Source organism: Lampris incognitus, chromosome 2 (assembly GCF_029633865.1).
Source record: "Lampris incognitus isolate fLamInc1 chromosome 2, fLamInc1.hap2, whole genome shotgun sequence".
NCBI classification, from domain to species: Eukaryota; Metazoa; Chordata; class Actinopteri; order Lampriformes; family Lampridae; genus Lampris; species Lampris incognitus.
Window position 1 is genome coordinate 4,291,529 of NC_079212.1, and position 23,639 is coordinate 4,315,167.

General features: G+C 47.2%; 1 protein-coding gene across 1 annotated transcript in view; it reads left to right on the top strand.

The window, feature by feature from the left end:
* The window catches only part of camta1a (calmodulin binding transcription activator 1a), a 485,501-nt gene that overhangs the window by 454,869 nt on the left and 6,993 nt on the right, over positions 1–23,639 (top strand). The window contains exons 13-20 of the mRNA XM_056275500.1: positions 12,754–12,941; positions 14,315–14,511; positions 14,667–14,745; positions 15,709–16,060; positions 17,279–17,439; positions 19,092–19,270; positions 20,896–21,139; positions 22,101–22,172. Of these exons, the coding sequence (XP_056131475.1) occupies positions 12,754–12,941; positions 14,315–14,511; positions 14,667–14,745; positions 15,709–16,060; positions 17,279–17,439; positions 19,092–19,270; positions 20,896–21,139; positions 22,101–22,172 (1,472 nt within the window). The remainder of the gene's footprint in view (positions 1–12,753; positions 12,942–14,314; positions 14,512–14,666; positions 14,746–15,708; positions 16,061–17,278; positions 17,440–19,091; positions 19,271–20,895; positions 21,140–22,100; positions 22,173–23,639) is intronic.

Consider the following 23,639-nt stretch of genomic DNA (forward strand, 5'->3'; position numbering starts at 1 on the left):
CAGCGCGACCACCGCCACGACTCGCTCTCGTCAGACCGAGGAGGGGGACGTTGTCTCCCCCCCCCCCCGTCCCTCGGTTCGGCTCCTCTAGTTGTGACCGCGTTTCTGCACGGGTCTTTCTTGACGCACGACCGCCCCGTTGCAGAGCGCCGAAGACGCACGGCAGCGCCGGGGACTAGTGGACAGCCGCCTTTGGTCGCCACCGTGGCGTGTTGCGTGTCCGAGATGCGAACCTTTAGCGGGCTCCCCACGAGTTGGGGCGGACGCCGAACTCTTCCGCGCTTCCCCCGCCACCCGGAGCGGGACGGGCCGACCGTGTGTGCGCGGCGGCGGCGGGCTCCCCGGCTGCAGACGCTGTTTCACGTGTTGGCCAAAGTAGTGGCTCCAGCTCTAGCGCAGTGTGGAGGGTTGTCGCAGACTGCTGTTTGGCTCAGCCTGTCAGCACCAGTTGTCTGTGCAAGCTGCCTGCTTCTTCTTCTTCTTCTTCTTCTTCTTCTTCTTCTTCTTCTTCTTCTTCGTTAGGCTGCTGTTGCATATAGTTGAGATAATCGTTGGGTGACCTTTTCACCGCTTGTTGCCAATTGAATTCGTTCGCACCGATGCAGAATAAAGAGTGGAGGCTGCCGAACCGAGTGCTGCCCCCCAGTACAGATCCAGAACCACACTTCTTTCAACAGCCACATCTGGGACCAAGCGTCCCAATTCTATTGTCCTGTCTGTGGGAGAAAACCGTTAACTTATTAAAGATTGTTGGGGGGGGGCAAAAAAAGATATAATGTTTCTTTAACACGTTGTTTTATTATTATTTTAAAAAAAAATTATCTACCTGTTGCTCCCCCGCTGCACGTGTACATTCTTGGATGTTTTAACTTTCTTCATATTCTTATGGACAATGCATTAATGTACAATGCACTCGCATCACTTAAATACAGAAATGACGGTGATATAACCCAACAGCTCACTGATTTGAGGCGGGGGGGGGGGCAGGACACCCTTATGATGTTGATTAAACCAAGTTTGAAAATGCTTCCTCCCTGGTTTCTGTGGTATTTTCCTAATGGTGCCCCGTTAAGAGTAATAATAGCAACACGTGCCTTTTTGTGAATACTTTATGCAAGGTGTCATACAGTGCAATCAGTGCATTCAAGTATATCATTATTATTATTTAATCAAATATCGGCTGTGTAATCAGTGTGTTGTATAAGCTGCACGATACTAGCTACTTGGAGGTAGTATTGCAGTACTAATAGTGGCTTCAACAGTAACAGTAGTTGTAGTAGTTGGAGCAGTCAGAGCAACATTAGTACCAGTAATATAACAATAACAGTGTGGAAGTTCCTCTTAGTAGTACTGTAGGTCTGTACACCATGGTAGCCGTACTTGCAGCTGCAGTGTGGCGATAGTAGTGGCAGTAAATAGTGCACGTATCGAGGCAACAAAAGCATCAGTAGTCATTTGGTAATGCTCGTGTCTCCATGAGATGGATCACCCCAAACTGGAGAGTTTAAACCTGTGGAAACCTATGGAGAATGGGAAACAGGGTCCTTCTGAGAGAGAGAGAGGGAGAAAATTGTCTGTCGTGTTAAGTTCTCAGGGAAGTTAGAATGACCCCATTAAAGTAAGCAACTTTCTTCTTCTTTTTTTTGCCAGCAAAATGTATTCATTTGTATTTCACCTTGCTTGTCTTATCGTTTCTAAATGTCTGAGACAATGCTTTTATTGTGTCTGAGCATGGAAGTCAGAACTGATAAGTAAAAGTAAGTCAGCAGAGAGTCGCGTGTGGTAAGCCGGTAGTAGTGAGTTCAGTCTGTCTGGAAAGTCGTCCATATCTCTTTCCTTATGCGTGTTATTAGAACTGCATTAAGGACCCAGTCTCTCCTGTCAGGTGAAATGGCCGGGTGGTGACACTGCACAGAAGAAAGAGGATTAAATTGCAGTACAAAGGTGCTTTTCTGCTAATTTTTTTTTCTTTTTTCTGCAAAGCGCTCCGGAGGGCTTTATGTCAAATGTCTAAATTCTAATCCCACGTGCCGTGTTTAAAAAGAAGTGCCCCGTGGATGTGTTTAGTAAAATGTGTTCAGTAAAACTGTGTTGTCTCACTATTAATGGAAAGCTTGGGGGGCGTCCTGGCCCCCCGGCCGTAGGGTGTTGTACCAGATTGGTTCATCATTGAATTTATCTCTCCAGTCCACTCTGATTTGCTCTCCTGCCTGCGGCTGAGGAGTTAAGCAGCATGTAGTTATCTATGCAAATAGCAAGCTAACGATTTGCACTTGTTGTCAAATGAGCGCCTCTAAACAACATCAAACTGCCGCACTTTGCAGGACAAGAATCCAATACTGCATGCCCGTATGTCTTGGTTAGTACAATGTTTGATGACAGTGAGTCTGCTGTAGCCTTTCCCCTGCACCATGGCATGTTGTATGGAGGATCTATCGAGCGCTGAGTGTGTTGATATTGACCAACATATCTGGACACGTGCCATCGGGTCAGGAGTCCCCTTGTTCAGCTGACTGGTTTTAGACTGAAAAGATCACTCATCCCCCACGTGGTTATGCTGTTCACCTGAGCTACATAAATAAGAGAAGCAGCTGCATATTTAGAGACACACACACACACACACACAAAAAGGGCTCCTTTTGTGTGTAAAAATGGCTCATGCTTTTTACTCATCTGTTGCACACAACATTTTGTCGATGCACTCTTAAGAGAGGTACGGTGGTGGTGCTGGACTCCAGCCAGCGTTACTTGTGTTGAATTTTTTATGTGCTTAAAGTCAAAACGTTGACATTCGAGCGGAATGCCTTGTGTAAAAGGTTTTTGCTGATGCATCCTGTTTGCAAATTGTTTTGAGCGAGGGGAGTCAAGCTAGCTGCACCGCTGTGACAGATTTGCGATCTCTTCACATCTCTGATTGCCGCCCTACTAAAGGGAGTAAAAAAATCACTTGCAGGAATTTCGGGGAGAAAAATATTGACGGACAGAACTAAACCCGAAGCCATTACTGTACGTCAAAGTAAAGCCGGCCTTTGATTGAAAAAGAGCCATGGTTCCCAGCTGTGAGGGCCGGCCCCTTCCTCTTCCCGGTCACAGATCCCGGCCTGTCAGTCAGCTCTCACACACACCCGGTGAGAGGAGGGACCGGTGCCGTCCTGCAAGGCTAACAGGTGAAGAGTTGGCTGGCTGCAGGAAAATAATGAGGTCCAGCTCTGAGCTTGATTGGCGTGAACACAAACGCCGCTTCAGAAGCGAGGATTAGAGGTGTCGACCCACGCACTGGCGGTGCATGAATAAGCCTTCAGCCATTTAAGGAAAAAGGACAAATACACCATTTGATTGAGAATATGTGAAAACGCGGGACAGGAGGCCGAGCTCCTCGTTTGTTTGGAGACATAACTGCAGCAGACCGGTACTTTTTCCCAGACATAAATCTGCAGGGGTGGATTTGAGGGGATGAAAGGGTCCGTTGGAGTTATGTCTCCAAACAAACGAGGAGCTCGGCCTGCTGTCCCGTCCCCTCTGTTCAACAAAGCCATCAAAAACAATCCTTTATCCAATTCCCATCCACCGTCCCCCCCCCCCGCCCCCTTTTTTTCTGCTTTTTTGATTTTCCCCCTTTTTCTCCCCACTTGTACCTGGCCAATTACCCAACTCTTCCGAGCCGTCCCGGTCGCTGCGCCACCCCCTCTGCCGATCTGGTGGGGGGTGGGGTGGGGGGCTGCAGACTACCACATGTGGACTTGCCAGCCGCTCTTCTTTTCACCTGACAGTGAGGAGTTTCACCAGGGGGACGTAGCGCGTGGGAGGGTCACGCTATTATCCCCAGTCCCCCCCGAACAGGCGCCCCGACCGACCAGAGGAGGCGCTAGTGCAGCGACCAGGACACATACCCACATCCGGCTTCCCACCTGCAGACACGGCCAATTGTGTCTGTAGGGACGCCCGACCAAGTCGGAGGTAACACGGGGATTCGAACCGGTGATCCCCATGTTGGTAGGCAACAGAATAGACCGCCACGCCACCCGGACGCCCCTTTCCATCCCCTTTTGGTTAACGGCGCTATGTCCATCCATCCATTATCCAAGCCGCTTATCCTAATCAGGGTCGCGGGATGCTGGAGCCTATCCCAGCAGTCATTGGGCGGCAGGTGGGGAGACACCCTGGACAAGCCACCAGTCCATCACAGGGCCCACACACACACACACACACACACACACACACACACACACACACACACACACACACACACACACACACACAGTCACACCTAGGGACAATTTAGTATGGCTGATTCCCCTGACATGTGATATATTGTAATGAAGGGCTGTTCTTATGTATCACGAAGTCAGTGGTGTCCTTATTAGAGACTTACACACCAGACACATGTCTTTTTCTGAACTTTCCAATAGTTTTTAGACACAACTGGTGTAAGAAAATATTATAAGGCTACATCTTAGGTGATTTTAGCATTTATTAAGCGCTCCCAACCTCTGCCAACCACCCATCAGACCCCACCATCCCCCTTGGACGTTTTTTAAAAAATTCAACTATTGTATGTCTGTGACTCTTAAGTATGGTTGGCTCAAATGTACTAACTACTTTTTTTTTAAATTCTCATGAGTTGTCAAGCTTCGTTTAACTGAATGTGTGTACATTGCTGTATAGGGGTACAGTGACAGGACCAACCAGCCCACCTCATGGCTTCTTTATGTATCATGGTGGGAGGCAGATGTAAATACTGGGGAAGTTGAACACTCACTATTCCCCCCCCCCTTTTTTTTCTCCCCAATTGTACCTGGCCAATTACCCCACTCTTCCGAGCCGTCCCGGTCGCTGCTCCACCCCCTCTGTCGATCTGGGGAGGGCTGCAGACGACCACATGCCTCCTCCCATACATATGGAGTCACCAGCTGCTTCTTTTCACCTGACAGTGAGGAGTTTCACCAGGGGGACGTAGCATGTAGGAGGATCACGCTAGTCCCCCCAGTTCACCCCCCCTCCCCCGAACAGGCGCCCCAACTAACCAGAGGAGGCGCTAGTGCAGCAGCCAGGACACACACCCATGTCCAGCTTCCCAACTGCAGACACGGCCAATTGTGTCTGTAGGGACGCCCGACCAAGCCGGAGGTAACATGGGGATTCAAACCGGTGATCCCCATTGTTGGTAGGCAACAGAGTAGACCGCTATGCTACCCGGACGCCCCCTAACACTCACTGTTTACTGGAAACTGAAAAGTTCCCTGACACCTTGCACGTGCCTGCCAGTCAACACAAATAAATCACAACGAAGTATTAAAAGGTGCATTATATGCTCCTCAAACCTGCCATGTCGCAAAGCCTGCAATTATACAGTGTCTAGACTGGGCCGGGACTGCCAGTTAACTGTGTGTGTGTGTGTGTGTGTGTGTGTGTGTGTGTGTGTGTGTGTGTGTGTGTGTGTGTGTGTGTGTGTCTGAATATTTATGGGCATGCATGTGCACAAGGAGGTGCACGTGTGTCTCCTAAGGCTGTGGGGCACCGATAATAGATTCTCTCCTCTCCTGCTCATCCTTGACGGTTCTGAGCCAGGAAAGATGAGCTGTCCTTCGCTGGCCAATAACTCGCCCCACCCAGCCTCTGAATATTTACACAGACGTCCTCAGACCTCTCCCGTCTGGCTGCTCTCTTACAACTGCATGCCCTCCTTGATTAGATAGATAGATCAACTGATTGATAGATTGATTGATTAACAGAAGAGCCCAGATGACAGGATCGTCTCGTGGAGTTGCTGTCATATCTCAGAGCTGTTTCGTGTCTCGCTGGGATGTTTTTGGGGAAGTAAACCAACACACCTGTTACTCCAGAGCAGCCAGTGAGAAGCAACAATGGAGCCACATGCGGTGTACTGCATACATACCTTTAGTAAGCAGCATAAATGTATCATATTATCCTCAATAAAAGTGGCTGCACGTGGCGGCTTTGATGGCCGAGCGGAATAACCCGCCGTTCTTGCAACCCGCTCGCCATGTGGCTGGGAGGTTCGTATCCCAGACTCTCTGTAACCGGTCTCGGCCAGAGCGTCCACGGGGTAAGGCCTTCATTAGGCCACCCTTACCCGAGGGATAGTGGGTGTAGATCGGTGTAGTGTTCGGGGACTCGTCGTTCTCCAGCGACCCCTCTGGCCCACCCGGGCGCCTGCAGCCAAGCAACCGAAAGCATTCTCCCTACGCCTCCTTCATGGCCTGAAGGTGATGCAATCCGTGCGAGGCTTCAGCGTGTAAAATGGCGAGAGCAGCCGACACGAGTTTGAAGGAAGCTGGTGTTACGACTATCTCCTTCCTGTGGAAACGTGAGCCAGGGGAGTTATTCAACAAGAGTTCTGGCCATATGCCATTGGGTTAATCGGGTGGGATAAGAGGAAAAACTAGAAATAAAAAAAGTGGCTGCATGCAGATACGGCTTGCACAACCTATATCTCCATGGTAACCACAGAAAATCACCATTTTCTTCGTGATTAGTGTCTATTCGATTCTTTTTTTTTCTTCTTTTTTTTGCAAAAATAGTATATATCTGTGGCATCCGTGTAGCGTAGTGGTCTATTCCGTTGCCTACCAACAGGGGGTTCACCGGTTTGAATCCCCGTGTTGCCTCCGGCTTGGTCGGGCATCCCTACAGACACAATCGGACATGTCTGCAGGTGGAAAGCTGGATGTGGGTATGTGTCCTGGTCACTGCTCTACTGCCTCCTCTGGTCGGTTGGGGGCGCCTGTTCGGAGGGAGGGGGAACTGGGGGAAATAACGTGATCCTCCCACACGCTACGTCTTCCTGGCGAAACTCCTCACTGTCAGGTGAAAAGAAGCGGCTGGCGACTCCAGGTGCATGGGAGGAGGCATGTGGTAGTCTGCAGCCCTCCCCAGATCAGCAGAGGGGGCGGAGCAGAGCCCGGGACAGCTCGGAAGAGTGGGGTAATTGGTCGGATATAACTAGGGAGAAAAAGGGGGGGTGGTAAAAAATAGTATACATCCATGTATTTTCAGTACACGATATTTTTCCATCCTACAAACATTGTAATCTAGCACACTTAAAAGTGGGTACTATATAGTATGTACTATGTAGTATGTTCTATATAGTATGTACTATATAGTATGTTCTATATAGTACATACTATATAGTATGTTCTATATAGTATGTAGTATGTTCTATATAGTATGTTCTATATAGTACGTACTATATAGTATGTTCTATATAGTGTGTACTATGTAGTATGTTCTATATAGTATGTACTATATAGCATGTACTATATAGTATGTTCTATATAGTATGTACTATATAGTATGTTCTATATAGTATGTTCTGTATAGCATGTACTATATAGTATGTTCTATATAGCATGCACTATATAGTATGTTCTGTATAGCATGTACTATATAGTATGTTCTATATAGTATGTTCTGTATAGCATGTACTATATAGTATGTTCTATATAGCATGTACTATATAGTATGTTCTATATAGTATGTTCTGTATAGCATGTACTATATAGTATGTTCTATATAGCATGTTCTATATAGCATGTACTATATAGTATGTTCTGTATAGCATGTACTATATAGTATGTTCTATATAGTATGTTCTATATAGTATGTTCTGTATAGCATGTACTATATAGTATGTTCTATATAGTATGTTCTATATAGTATGTTCTATATAGTATGTACTATATAGTATGTACTATATAGTATGTACTATAGCTGTAGTTTGGGTGTTTGGACACAACAACAGTGTTTCTCTCAGATGGCCATCGCAGAGTAAGCATGCCACTGACCCTGTAGCTATCGAGCAGAAGTAATAGGGCCCACAATGCTTTACTCTTCCTGTTGGTCCCATGCTGAATCCACCATAGATTTGTGTCTCTCGGAGGACAGTGTTTGGCTTGTTCATCAGTATTTTTGGACCAGATTTCACACCGGTATCTGATGAGTCCCTGTACCACAAGAGAAGTTTTAATAAGCCGTGGTATCACAACAAGAGATGTATTTACTCCCTTGTGACCCAGTTTGAAAAAACTTCTGTCATGTCGGATCAAGTTGTTGTGTTTTCCTATAACTTGGTGCTACGCATAGTGTTCCCTTCTTGGTGAAGACAAATCATTGCAAGAGATGCCAGCCTGTTCACACTATGTGTATTCACTTTTATGCAGTTTTAGCATCTTTTTCTTTTCTTTTTTTTTAGAATTAAGGAAGTTGTTTTTTTTTTTGATCCCCCCCCCCCTTTTCTCCCCAATTGTATCCGGCCAATTAGCCCACTCTTCGGAGCCGTCCCAATCGGTGCTCCACCCGCTCTGCCGATCCGGGGAGGGCTGCAGACTACCACGTGCCTCCTCCCATACATGTGGAGCCACCAGCCGCTTCTTTTCACCTGACAGTGAGGAGTTTCACCAGGGGGACGTAGCACATGGGAGGATCACGCTATCACCCCCAGTCCCCCCCCCCCCAAACAGGCGCCCTGACCGACCAGAGGGGGCGCTAGTGCAGCGACCAGGACACACCCACATCCGGCTCCCCCCCCCCCCCCCCGCAGACACGGCCAATTGTATCTGTAGGGATGCCCGACCAAGCCGGAAGTAACACGGGGATTCGAACCAGCGATCCCTGTGTTGGTAGGCAACGGAATAGACCACCGCGCCCCCCGGACATCTGTTCTCTCATCTACTATTAGATGAGAGATTTCCTCTTGTACGGATATATTGTGTCAAAATCTGAAGTCAGAAACATGAAACTATCTTGTAACATTTACAGTGTTTTAGTTGTTTTTAAAAAGGTAAGAATTTAAGATTAATCACAAGGTTGCATATCAAATATGATGGACGTTTTTTTTGCATTGCTGTGGGACTATGAAGTAGAGCTGAGGTATTACTCCAGTTTTAGCGTTTCCTCATTTAGCATTATAGTCACTGTCATTCAGGGGCAATTATCATTAACAATTACCACTAACAACAATTATCACTAACATCAAAGGGATTCAAGGTTTGAAGTACTTTGCACACTTAACTGTGGAAGCTGTTTGAAAAGTAGAAAACCTTCAGTGAAAAATAGACAATATCAGTGATGGGTTCAGCAATAAAAATCTGTTAAGAGTGAACGCTGCTGCAGGTTTTTTTTTTTTTTAATTCCTTTATTTGAATTTTAAAGGTAGTCATATTTCAGGTTAAATTCACACGGTAGAGCATGCTGTATATTAAGGGATGTAAACATCTAAAGTGTCTTGATGCATGCTCAATAATACACACCCAAAGATGCAATAATACACACCTAAAGATGCAATAATACACACCTAAAGAAGCAGTAATACACACCTAAAGATGCAGTAATACACACCTAAAGATGCAATAATACACACCTAAAGAAGCAGTAATACACACCTAAAGATGCAGTAATACACACCTAAAGATGCAATAATACACACCTAAAGAAGCAGTAATACACACCTAAAGAAGCAGTAATACACACCTAAAGATGCAGTAATACACACCTAAAGATGCAATAATACACACCTAAAGATGCAGTAATACACACCTAAAGATGCAATAATACACACCTAAAGATGCAATAATACACACCTAAAGATGCAATAATACACACCTAAAGAAGCAGTAATACACACCCAAAGATGCAATGATACATACCTAAAGATGCAATAATACACACCTAAAGATGCAATGATACACACCTAAAGATGCATGGCAGTGTCATCTGCAAAGAGAAAGGCCAGTCAGCTGTATCAAGGAGGTCAGCAGATCCACCAACATCCAGTTTACCGGCTGACAAATTACCACAAAGTGCGTTCTACAGTCTTTGGACGGCGACCAGACCTGCCTCGGTCTCTGAAGTCAAGACACATTAGATTTATTTGTGTAGCCCCAAATGTCAGTTTGGTCCCAGAGGGCTTTACAATCACAGTCACATTCTGCTCAGTCTACGGCACGCCCTGTCCTTTGACCCTCGATTCAGATTGTTGAACCCAAGCCCTGCCCTGTGTGTGTGTGTGTGTGTGTGTGTGTGTGTGTGTGTGTGTGTGTGTGTGTGTGTGTGTGTGTGTGTGTGTGTGTGTGTTTGAACAGTACATTTTAAAGGCTTGAGACGGAGGAGCTCAATTGGCTTCGTGTCAGACGTGAAGTGTCGTCCGGCTGCCTTAAAAGTGTTTGAGATTGACCACGTCTGTTGCCACACGCCGTCACGAGGGACGGCGGGCGGGCGCTGGCAACGTCACATTGTTTTTTCAGCCCTGTTTGGCTGCCTGCTCTCCTGCCTCGCCTCCCTCTCCACCTTCCTGCCTAACCCCCCCCCCCCCCTCTGCAGTAGGCGTGCATCGCATTCGGAGCAGCAGGCAGCAGGTGGAGATGACATCATCTGCACTGCAGCACACTGCAGCAATGGGTCTGAACAAAGACATGTCAGCCAACTACCCCGGACTACCATCTCTCTCTCTCTCGCTCTCTCTCTGTTGCTCTGTCGCTCTCTCTCTCTCTCTCTCTGTCGCTCTCTCTCTCTCTGTCTCTCTGAGGGAAGGAGAGAGAGAACAAGCATCACCCTGTGCCTAGACAGCCCCCCCCCCATTCCCATCCCCCAACACCCTCGATACATATAGAGATAAACACACACACACACACACACACACACACACACACACACACACACACACACACACACACACACACTACCCTCAGCCCTCCACCTCACCTCCATGAGTCACTGTGGTGTAGAGAGGTGAAGATGAGGCCCCGCGAGGGAGGAAACACTGCAAACACACCAAGTGTCTTTGTTGGTCGACGTCAGCTAGCGCCGCTGATCCAACTGACAGCAGGGTCACTTTAAGAGTGAGCAAGGCAGTGTACAGTAAAGTTGACAGGATCTCATCATCATCGCCGGCATCAGCGTGCCTTCTTCACTGCAAAGTATGCTGTCAGTGATAGCAGTAATTTTCCAGCCGGTGACATTACGCCGTGCCGCATAATAGTAGCAGTTACTTGACCTCTTTTATATTGGCATGTGAGGAAGGCCGACCGTGACATTAGCTCTCTGCTGAGCCTAAAGCGCTCCGCCTGCCAAGATGGCACAAAGCGCAAATGTCACTGGGTCGTGCTGTGCAGGCTCCCTGCTTGGATAGCGGGGCGCCTGCCCACCACGTCAACACCGAGCAGAGAGCGTGCACAGCGCGATTTATGAGCCCCATTTTTTCCCCATTGTTTGCTTTTCTCAACCCATTTTTGCCGGTACTCTGAGTCCATCTCCTGCAATTCATCAATAAGCCAATAGCACACAGGCAGACCATACACACACACACACAGGCATGTTCCTGTCGCCTAGTTACCGCTCGGCAGCAGGTTGCCACAGAAACGGCCTCACTGTGGCTAAATGGGGAATGCTAATGCAGTGTTCTACACTCCATGCTGCAGTGGTCTTCCTGTGCCCACCCCACTATCTGTGCACAATACACTGTGTGTGTGTGTCTGAAAATTGTGAGATGTTTTAGTGGGCCTTCTACCTTTGCATCGGACTCTCACAAACCTTCAGGAGCAAGGCACATTAGAGAAGAAGTGTTTGCAGTGGACTTCATAATCTCATCTTCAGTCCGTGTGCAGCACTCTTACTCGCCCCATCAATTTTAGACCCCAAGCCATCGAAATGTACATCTGTGCAACATGTGTAACTTTACAGCTTTAATACATAGACCCACTCTCTGAAGACTGGAGACTAAAGACAGTTTACAGTTATTGCTCTGCCCTATCCCCACACAGGTCTTAAATTATGCAGTATGTTTTCTATTTCTAAAAAAAAAACAAAAAAAAAACACCTCTGTTGCAAGAGTTATACTCTTCTTTTGAAACCACATTGATCAACAGTGCGGAGCAGGAGACAGTCTCTCAGCCAGCCTGGAGTTGCAGTGCGTCCCCAGTACAACTCCATCCATCAAGGCATGGGGGAAAGGCTGGCTTTTCAAGGACCCTGATACAGGTGCTGTCTGTGATTGAGTATGCAGAGCCAGCCTCTTAGCCCTCCTACTGTATCAGCCTTTGGAGCCTTCTCCACAGCTGTAGAGGGGGTGGTATAGATGCAATTGGAGACCTTGATTATAATGGGCCTGTACTTAATCAGTGGGTAAGGGCCTTCATCTGCAGACTCCCCCCCCCCCAGAGCTTGTCTGAGGACCCTGTGTTAAGGGGTGGACACATTCAACAAGCCCCCACTCACTGGCCGATCATTCAGGCTGTATGAGCCTGCCGGGGCTGTGTTGATGGAGTGGTGGGCGAGAGATGGAGGAAGGAGTGCTGTGCTGGTAGCCATTAGTGAATGATTGATGGCTTTTAAAGGTTATTTTAGTAAAGCCAATTGTTTTGATGAAGTTTAATGATTGATGCTATTGTTATCGTGAATGTTCTGAGGAGAGTAATGGTAATTGTGCCCCGAGTTTTATGTCTTCCTGCGGAAACTGGTGAAATGAACTGTGCGTCAAATGCATAGCAGCTCAAAGATGGCTTTGCACGTGTTCTTGGATATTGCATTGCATGTCTGATTTTATCAAGCCCTGAGTGATTGCAATAGACTTAATGTGGTGCAGTGCACTTCAGAACAACATACTGTATCTGCTGCAGCTTGCACACCGTGTGACCATTTCGCGGCTGTTTTGCGGCAGCCACAGTAAAGACAGCCATATTTTGTGTGTGTGTGTGTGTGCTGATGTCTTCTTGATCTGTGCTCCTCTCTTTTTCCCAGATAACCAGTTCAGAATGTCCATCCTGGAGCGCCTGGAGCAGATGGAGAGGAGGATGGCAGAGATGGCCAGTCACCAGCAGCAGAGCAGCGGAGGGAGTGCTGGGGCCGGGGGAGGAGCAGGAGGAGCAGGGAGTGGAGCAGGAGGTGGTGGTGGAGGAGGAGGGGGAGGAAACAACAGTCAGTCGCAGGTAAATACCACCATCCTCTTGCATATACACTACCGTTCAAAAGTTTGGGATCACCCAAACAATTTTGTGTTTTCCATGAAAAGTCACACTTATTCACCACCATATGTTGTGAAATGAATAGAAAATAGAGTCAAGACATTGACAAGGTTAGAAATAATGATTTGTATTTGAAATAAGATTTTTTTTACATCAAACTTTGCTTTCGTCAAAGAATCCTCCATTTGCAGCAATTACAGCATTGCAGACCTTTGGCATTCTAGCTGTTAATTTGTTGAGGTAATCTGGAGAAATTGCACCCCACGCTTCCAGAAGCAGCTCCCACAAGTTGGATTGGTTGGATGGGCACTTCTTTGAGCAGATTGAGTTTCTGGAGCATCACATTTGTGGGGTCAATTAAACGCTCAAAATGGCCAGAAAAAGAGAACTTTCATCTGAAACTCGACAGTCTATTCTTGTTCTTAGAAATGAAGGCTATTCCATGCGAGAAATTGTTAAGAAATTGAAGATTTCCTACACCGGTGTGTACTACTCCCTTCAGAGGACAGCACAAACAGGCTCTAACAGGTACTATTTAATGAAGATGCCAGTTGGGGACCTGTGAGGCGTCTGTTTCTCAAACTAGAGACTCTAATGTACTTATCTTCTTGCTCAGTTGTGCAACGCGGCCTCCCACTTCTTTTTCTACTCTGGTTAGAGCCTGTTTGTGCTGTCCTCTGAAGGGAGTAGTACACACCGGTGTAGGAAATCTTCGATTTCTTAGCAATTTCTCGCATGGAATAGCCTTCATTTCTAAGAACAAGAATAGACTGTCGAGTTTCAGATGAAAGTTCTCTTTTTCTGGCCATTTTGAGCGTTTAATTGACCCCACAAATGTGATGCTCCAGAAACTCAATCTGCTCAAAGAAGTGCCCATCCAACCAATCCAACTTGTGGGAGCTGCTTCTGGAAGCGTGGGGTGCAATTTCTCCAGATTACCTCAACAAATTAACAGCTAGAATGCCAAAGGTCTGCAATGCTGTAATTGCTGCAAATGGAGGATTCTTTGACGAAAGCAAAGTTTGATGTAAAAAAAATCTTATTTCAAATACAAATCATTATTTCTAACCTTGTCAATGTCTTGACTCTATTTTCTATTCATTTCACAACATATGGTGGTGAATAAGTGTGACTTTTCATGGAAAACACAAAATTGTTTGGGTGATCCCAAACTTTTGAACGGTAGTGTAAGTAGCATGTTGATAAATGAAGGCGTGTCTGTAAAAAACGGCGAATATTGCCCACACCACATCTCATGTTCTGAGCAAGTTTTACTTTTAGATTATATTTTTAAAAACTGTAAAATGACACCAGCTAATGCCTCTTCTGTGTTTCAGTGTGTATCCGCTCAGAGCCAAGCCAGCAGCTCTTTTGAGAGCCGTGTGGTGGTGGTCTGCGAGAAGATGATGAGCCGAGCCTGCTGGGCCAAATCCAAACATTTGATCCACTCCAAGACTTTTCGAGGCATGACGCTCCTCCACCTGGCTGCAGGCCAGGGCTACGCCACTCTAATTCAGACCCTCATTAAATGGCGGTAAGATGTTAATATGACTTTGCTTGGAGTTTTAAATGTCAGGTGTTGAATACTTGAGAGATTTATAAATGTCACATTTGTTTGTTAGAGCCGATGTAGTTGGCAGTTACAGTAATTAGAACTGAGATAATAATTCTTTCCTGGCATCCAAACAGCACCAAGCATGCTGACAGCATTGACCTGGAGTTGGAGGTGGACCCTCTCAATGTGGACCACTTTTCCTGCACGCCTCTGGTAAGAGAGCTCCTCTCTTGAGTCTCTAAACAATGAGAGCAAACTCGAGTTTCTTTTGAGGGGGAACTGTTTGTACAAATAAGAAAGAGCTAACTAACCCCGCGGCGAGCGATGACATTTTCACAGTTAAATTCTAAAGTGGCACGAGGGAACTTTTTTGCTTTAAGATGTCATTGAATTCATTTTGGTCACATAGTGTGATGGCTATGGGAGAACAACACAGTCACCATCTAGATCAGTTCCCGAGAAGCCTTGTTTCCTCTATCCATTTTTTTCTGCCACTGGGAACATAGCTCCTCTTCTTTTTCTTTTTCTTTTTTTTGGATTTCCCCCCCTTTTTCCCCCCCAGTTGCATCAGGCCAATCAGCCCACTCTTCCAAGCCGCCCCGGTCTCTGCTCCACCCCCTCTGCTGATCCAGGGAGGGCTGCAGACTACCACATGCCTCCTTCGACACATGTGGAGTCGCCAGCCGCTTCTTTTCACCTGACAGTGAGGAGTTTCACCAGAGGGACGTAGTGCGTGGGAGGATCACGCTATTACCCCCAGTTCCCCCTTCCCCCCCGAACAGGCGCCCCGACCGACCAGAGAAGGCGCTAGTGCAGCGACTAGGACACATACCCACATCCGGGTTCCCACCTGCAGACACGGCCAATCGTGTCTGTAGGGATGCCCGACCAAGCCGAAGGTAGCACGGGGATTCGAACTGGTGATCCCCGTGTTGGTAGGCAACAGAATAGACCGCTATGCTACCCGGACGCCCCTCCATAGTAATCTTTTCAGCTTGGGCTTGTAAAACCTTGGTTGTCTTTGCGACAAGTGAAACAAAAAATTTTGCTGAATTCCAGGAAGTTACCGGGGTGCCTCTTTAAAGAACTCATTTATTCTGTGCTTGTTGATTTGATTGTTTTTTTGTTTGTTTGTTTGTTTGTTTTAACTGTCTCACCCATCTGTTTCCTGTACAGATGTGGGCGTGTGCTCTGGGTCATCTGGAGGCTGCAGTGGTCCTTTATAAATGGGACCGGCGGGCTCTGGCCATCCCGGACTCTCTGGGGCGTTTGCCCCTCTCTATCGCCCGCTCCCGTGGGCACACCAAGCTGGCTGAGTGTCTGGAGCAGCTACAGAGGGAGGAACAGCAGCAGCCTCCAACCTCCCTCCCACCTACAACCCGCATGTCCTTCTCCCCGGCCCCCGATGCCCCCACCGCCGACAGCTGGATGGTCAACTGGGCCAACGACAGCATGGTTGCACCCGGCGGGAAGAAAGGATGCGCTGCTACCACCACAACCACCTCCAGCACCACCACCCTCAACCCAGGTCAGTGGAGTACTGTTTATGCCATCAGACTCAGTTAACCTTCTACATGGCCATCTAGATGGAAGGTATGTAAAATATGTTGTCTTGTGCACACCCCATAACTTCTTTGGGTATTGTGGTTATTTGAAGACTTCTAATTGGCATTTTGGAAATCTAAACTCCAGAAGAAGAACCAAGTATGCACACATCCAGAAAATATTAAGATGCAAGACACAAATGGCAAAACTAGAATGAAGAGGTAAGGTCTGCGCACTAAATTGCTCCCTGAAGCTATTTTATTTGGAAACATGGCTGAATAAAAAAGCTTTTGGGAGCAATTCAGTGTGCAGACCTTACTCCCATTTTGGAGGTCTGCCTATGCATATCCATAGTAAAAATAATCAGTGCTTCTATTTGTGTACTATATCATCAATATGTCATCAGTTTTGAAGAGGCAGCTGGTAAGACCTATGGCAATAGCTCAACTGAGTTGTAGGCTCAAGAAACAAAGGCAAAGGAAGTTATTTTTCCTCAAATAAAGATCTCTGTTTTGGGCAAAGATAAAATTCAATTTACTGTGTTTTGAGCTCATGCAACTGCATTTCAGCAATATTTAGGTTAAATCTGACATTCCAGGAGCAAATTACAAGGGGTTGTCTTTTTAAGGAGACCATGATTATTATGCATATATTCAAATGTGTTCAAGAGCTACAGCCATTGGGTTTGGGTACATCAGTTTGTCCCTAGGCTCAGAAATCAAGGGGATTCTTAGCGGGTTCAACTGTAGTTGTGCTGATGAAGCCTAACAATCCTCCACTCAGCATGCTCGCCTTTGCCTTGAATGGCAAATTCCTTTGCTTATTGTTTCTTTAGTTACACATTATTGCTGACACTAAATGTCATATTCTAAACCTCCTGCAGACTTGAGAAGGCCAAGGTCAGAGCCTTCCAACTACTACAGCAGCGAGGGCCAGAGAGACCTCCCACAGGCCAAAAAACATAAACCCAACCCAGAACTGTTTCAGAGCCGACCTGACAAGGCCATGTCGGTCCCCCTGAGCCTGGAACATCAGCAGCTCCACAAGCTGACAAGTTCCAGCCCTAAGAGCATGTCCTCAGAGGGCCTGAGCTCAGACAAGGGCCTGGCCGGAGGGGCCAGCACAGGGACGGCCAGATGGAGCTCCAGGGAGAGTTTCTCCAGCGGCGGCTCAGGGAGGAAGGGGTCCACGGCAGGTGGAGGCAGTAGTCTGGGGAAGGAGAAGCTGGCCAGCCGGCTACGTCAGCGGGAGCAGCTGGGCATGTTGGTGATGTCAGACAGAGAAATGGTAGACACGGAGCTGCTTTCCTATCGGGAAGATCTGGAGAACCAGGACTGTCTCACGCAGATGGACGACCTCCAGGTCAGAAACGTAACTTAGCTCTGGCTTCTCTTTGTGGTACATTACAACTCAGTCAACAGAATGTAGCTTAAAGGGAAGCGATCACGATTATCAACATTATCCCTCTATTTATGTTGTAAGGATAACACTCCATAAGCAGTCACACTACTGAACAGTCTTCTCTGTGTCTGAAACACCACCGAAACTGTGTCTGCCTTGTTGGCACTGATGGACAATCTGTGAATTGTCATCTTTATAAGGCATTCAGTGGCATTCACAACAGCTGTACGTAGTGTTGTTATCCGCATTTTCTTACACAATTTATTTTGATGTAGCCCACTGAAAGTGGCTGCAAACCAGGAAATAACGGTTGTAGTTTCCATGATCACTGATTGTCCACCACTGACATCACTGGTGGATAAAAACAATCATGACTTGAAAAATTGTGATTAAAAGAAAATCGTGATTTTTTTCCCCCCCCCTATAAGCACTGTAGAGACTGAGGGGTTTAATTCTCACAGGAGCCACCCATTCTCTAACTCTGTCCAGTCATGACACAGTGAGACCTTTTTGAATGGAAACATGTTAGAAATGGCTTGAGGACACATGGAATATCCATATTATACCCCCCCCTCTGGCAACATCTACATTTAATGGGTGTCTGGGTGGTGTGGTGGTCCACCTCGTTGCCTACCAACGCGGGGATCGTCGGTTCAAATCCCCGTGTTACCTCCGGCTTGGTCGGGCATCCCTACAGACACAATTAGCCTTGTCTGCAGGTGGGAAGCCGGATGTGGGTATGTGTCCTGGTCACTGCACTAGCACCTCCTCTGGTCGTTCAGGGGGGAGGGGGAACTGAGGGGAATAGCGTGATCCTCCCACATGCTACGTCCCCCTGGTGAAACTCCTCACTGTCAGGTGAAAAGAAGCGGCTGGCAGCTCCACATGTATCGGAGGAGGCATGTGGTAGTCTGCAGCCCTCCCCGGATCAACAGAGGGGGTGGGGCAGAGACCGGGACGGCTCAGAAGAGTGGGGTAATTGGCCAAGTACAATTGGGGAGAAAAAAGGGGAAAATAATAAAAAAAAAAGTACATGTAGTATAAAAACCTTACTAAATTGGCACCACTCTAAAATGACGGCATATATTGTGCTACATTAGGGTTTTCTAGAGAAGTCAACATGACAAAATGGGCTATAGATTGGAATTGACGGCTGTGCAACACCAATACTTCTTTCATGTGTGTCTCCTGAACTGGGGAGGACAAACAACACACACACACACACACACACACACACACACACTAGACCTGTCTTGCACTCTCTCTCAACCTTCATCACCACATAATAAACTCCCTTCATTGATCCCATCTTTGCCAGGGGATTCATCTGGCCATCCATCTCCGTCTTACCACTCCACTGAGCTGGATTAGGATTCTTCCCTAGAACAATATCATCATGAGCCTCCCCTCTGTTATACATTTCAGTCATTCCCAAAAGATAATTTCCTTTTCTGTGAACATTTTGTGCCCAGCATTTTGGAAAACGATCATCACTTGAGGCAGTTATACCTTGCACCATTTCCAAAACAGCTCATCACCACTGAAGCGACATATAGTGACCTGAATGAGGCTAGACATGTTCTCATTGGCGTCTGTTAATCCCCATTAAACAGGTGAACATGATGACTCTGGCAGAGCACATCATCGAGGCGACCCCGGAGAGGATCAAAAGGGAGAACTTCACCGCCACGGAGTCGGTGCCCTTGGACACTTCCGGGGTTAGCAACACAATGAGCTGGCTAGCCAACTACCTGGGGGACGTGGAGCAGCTGCCCAGCATCATACACCTACGGTAAACAATGCTGTGGACTCTAACTTCACATCTCTAATCTAACCCACAAATTCGCTGGCACTGACGCAAGGACCTTGAATAGAAAGAAACGGGGTCAGTGTGTTGCTAAAGGCTCTGGTTTTGCAGTACATTGCCTCACCTGTTCTTCGCTCCCCACACCAGTGTTGCCCTTGTCAGGGCAGTGCACTATCTGAACTAGTGAAGGGTAAATATTAAAGGGCTATTTTGTTGTTTTTGCATGTTTTTAGCCCGTTTAATACAAATCACATGTACACATATTGCAGTGCTCCTGACCATTGCACAAAGTGTACCACTGCATTTTGTATTTTTGTCACAGAGTCACTGGTTTGATTCCTTTCAGTACGGAATGAAAATTAACTTGCAGAGACTTGAAACTTGCTTGAGATGGGTAATCCTGTATAAAGAGTTGTGTGTGTGTGTGTGTGTGTGTGTGTGTGTGTGTGTGTGTGTGTGTGTGTGTGTGTGTGTGTGTGCGGGCGCGTGTGAGGGCTTGCCTGTGCTTGTGTATGTTTATTGGCGTTTTCTGTGTGATGTCTATCATTGTGTATTTGCATTTTAAGGACCCCGGTGGAAACAAAATGGTAGCGTTCAATGAATCCATCACAGAGAACAATTAGTCGGTTTTTATTTGTTCGTCAAAGTTCCATTATCGCTGCAGGATAATGAAGTTGACCACACAGATTGACTTGAGAACTAGTCCAGTGTGTCACGACACATTTGAAGACACTGGCCGGTAAAACAAAATGTATGCTTCTAGGGTGTCCATGTGGAGTAGCGGTCTATTCCGTTGCCTACCAACACGGGGATCGCCGGTTCGAATCCCGTGTTACCCCCGGCTTGGTTGGGCGTCCCTGCAGACACAATTGTCCGTGTCTGCGGGTGGGAAGCCAGATGTGGGTATGTGTCCTGGTCGCTGCACTAGCACCTCCTCTGGTCACTCGGGGCGCCTGTTTGGGGGGGGGGGAGTAGCGTGATCCTCCCACGTGCTATGTCCCCCTGGTGAAACTCCTCACTGTCAGGTGAAAAGAAGTGGCTGGTGACTCCACATGTATCGGAGGAGGCATGTGGTAGTCTGCAGCCTGGATCAGCAGAGGGGGTGGAGCGGCGACCGAGACGGCTTGGAAGAGTGGGGTAATTGGCCAGATACAACTGAGGAGAAAAAGGGGGGACAATCCAACAACAAAAAAAAGTATGCCTCTGTCATGAAAACAGACCCTGAACAAAGTTGACTTTACAATGAAATTCAAATATCAGTGACTTCTTTAGGAAGACAGAAGCAGAGAATATTATGACGGTTTTGTTACCTGAATGTTTGAATTGAAGAAAATAGGGAACCTGGGTAATAACCCAATTTCAATACTTCAATTCAAAGGTCTTAAAATCTAAGGTGTGCTTTGTAAAATGGTCCAGAGTAATTTAACATACAGTTGATTTGTAGTAAATACACAAAAACATGCAAAAGCACCAGTATGGCCCTTTAAGCTGCAGTCAAGATGCATGCATGTGTGTAGGCTAAACGTACATAGTCACTTTCCACTTGCAACACAGAGCAAAAAAAACCTCACAACTGTACTACAAACATGGTGTTGTGTCCATTTCTGCAGATCTCTGTACAGCGAGCCCCTGACCCCATCGTCCAACCCCAGCCTCAGTCCAGGGGGGTCTCCGTTAAGAGAGGGACCCCTGGAAAGGTCCACCCTGCCCTCCCCCGCCGACTGGAGCGAGTTCATCAATGCCTCCAACAGCAAGGTTGAACGGGACCTGGCCCAGCTGACTCTGTCTGACCCGGAGCAGAGAGAGCTGTACGAGGCGGCCCGTCTGGTCCAAACTGCCTTCCGCAAGTACAAGGTACAGGCCCGGGACTCAGGTGCTACGAACTTGTATGTACTACAGCAAACGGCCAGGGGGGATGCGATGCTCCATGCTGTTGGGATTGTTTCATAAGACAAAGTACTTCATGTTTTGTTTCGTGTGTTTTGGTCTTGAGAGTAGATGAAATGTGAATGTCGTGGAAAGCTGGGCATGTTTTTTTTGTTTTGTTTTTGTTTTTTGTTTTTGTTTTTTCAGTTTATTTGGTTGTAAGCTTTGGTGCTGTGATCACTGAGTCAATATTTGGGGGTTATGATGCAGTTCCCTTCTGTTTTTCCTACTGGGAATATTCAGTAGATTTTAATATTCATGTTCAGTGTAATATTCTATCTCTGTCTCTGTTCTCTCTTTATCTCTGCTTCTCTCCGCGTACGACACCAACACACCAACACAAACACAAACATAGCCATAAGTATTCTGTCCCTGTGGTTTCAGCATGGAAAAGGTGGCTTGAGCAGAGCATGGCCTGCCTTGCTTTGAGGAACGACTGCACTGCCCCCTATCGCCCTGCTCCACTTAAACCCGATTAAGCTCACCTTCTGTGTATTCTGACTCTCTCTCTCTCTCTCTCTAAATCTCTTGCTCGCTCTTCTTCTCTCTGAAGTGTATGAATCCCACTGCTGCCTTTCCTTACTTAACTCGCTCTCCACACTCCAGCCCCCTCCCCTCCCTCCCTCTGCCCCATGGATACTTATAATGAGTTACCGTTTGTCAAACTGTTCGCTGTCGTTCACAGTCATCTCTTATTGCCCCCTGGAAAGCTGACTCTGAGTTGGACCTCTGGCTTTCCCAAGTCAGTCCTGGCCCAACGCGATCCAACATGGAGAGTCTACTAGCAGCAGCCGCCTGCCACCTCGTCCCCACGTGCGAATTTCCTTTGCGGTAGAGAAGAACAGCCCCTATTGTGACCTCTGACCTCTTCCACTCTATTCTCCCACAGGGGCGCCCGCTGCGAGAGCAACAGGAAGTAGCTGCTGCTGTTATTCAACGTTGTTACAAGAAGTACAAACAGGTAGGCACTGTTAGAGTACTTTGGATGTTTCCATGGATACGTTAAGATTAGGGATGTACCAATATCGCTTTTCCCCCACCGATACCGATTCAGAGTACGAATACTTAAGTACTGGCTGATACTGGACATCCGGGTAGTGTAGCGATCTATTCCGTTGCCTACCAACACGGGGATCGCCGCTTCGAATCCTCGTGTTGCCTCTGGCTCAGTCGGGCGTCCCTACAGACACAATTGGCCATGTCTGCGGGTGGGAAGCCGGATGTGTGTATGTGTCCTGGTCACTGCATGAGCGCCTCCTCTGGTCAGTCGGGGGAGGGGGAACTACGTCCCCCTGGTGAAACTCCTCACTGTCAGGTGAAAAGAAGCGACTGGTGACTCCAAATGTATGGGAGGAGGCATGTGGTAGTCTGTAGCCCTCCCCAGATCAGCAGAGGGGGTGGAGCAGTGACCGGGACGGCTCGGAAGAGTGGGGTAATTGGCCAAGTACAGTTGGGAGGGGGGCGGGAGGGAAATCCCAAAAAAAAGCATTGGCTGATACTGAGAACCCACTTAGCCCATTAGTTTAGGGTCAATAGACAAGGTAATTGAGGTACAATTAGTTTTTTCTGCCGTTAAAGACATACAGGCTTCCGTGCACCAGAATCACTAAATCGAGCCATTTTGCCTTTATTTATGGCACGTTACTGGTGGTTTTTGGTATCTGATTTTAGCCTTGGGTAAAATCTCCAATACCAGTACACCATTTTGACCTGGTATGGGCCTGATTGCCAGTATCGGTATTGGTGCATCCCTTGTTAAAATGAACTAAACTTGAGTTTATACAGTAGTCTTGTGTATCAGTCTAGGGATGTCCTGATATCAGAGACCATCAAAGCTCATCTTAATTGATTGGTATTGACTATATGTTGAACTTGATCAAATCCCGATCCTGTGTTTATCTTAACCCCTCGTGCTCCATCTACGCCAGCCATCGTAGGTGTCGTAGATATACATTAGCCACAACTTACAGTAGCGAGGCACGTGTTTTTAAAACATCTGAAACGTGAAGCTTCTTTAAGTTGGAAAATGGAAGCAGCCCAACAGCAGCTTACAGCGTCAGCAGTGCCGGTGTTTGGCGAGGCGGTAGTAACTGAGCTGCAGTGCTTTTAACACAACTTCTATGATAAGGCACTTAAGACCTCAGCTGAAGAAATACAGTGAGGTTATATGTTGCTCTTTTGGAGTGTCCCTTCTTTTTAGTCAGTAGTTTGATGTTTGTAAGTGCTGTTTTATTGAATATTATTTCCACAGTTTGTTTACTTTATGGGGCGGCATGCCAGCGCAGTGGTTAGCGCGGTTGCCTCACAGCAACAAGGTCCTGGGTTCGAGCCCCGGGGTAGTCCAACCTTGGGGGTCGTCTTGGGTCGTCCTCTGTGTGGAGTTTGCATGTTCTGCCCGTGTCTGTGTGGGTTTCCTCTGGGTGCTCTG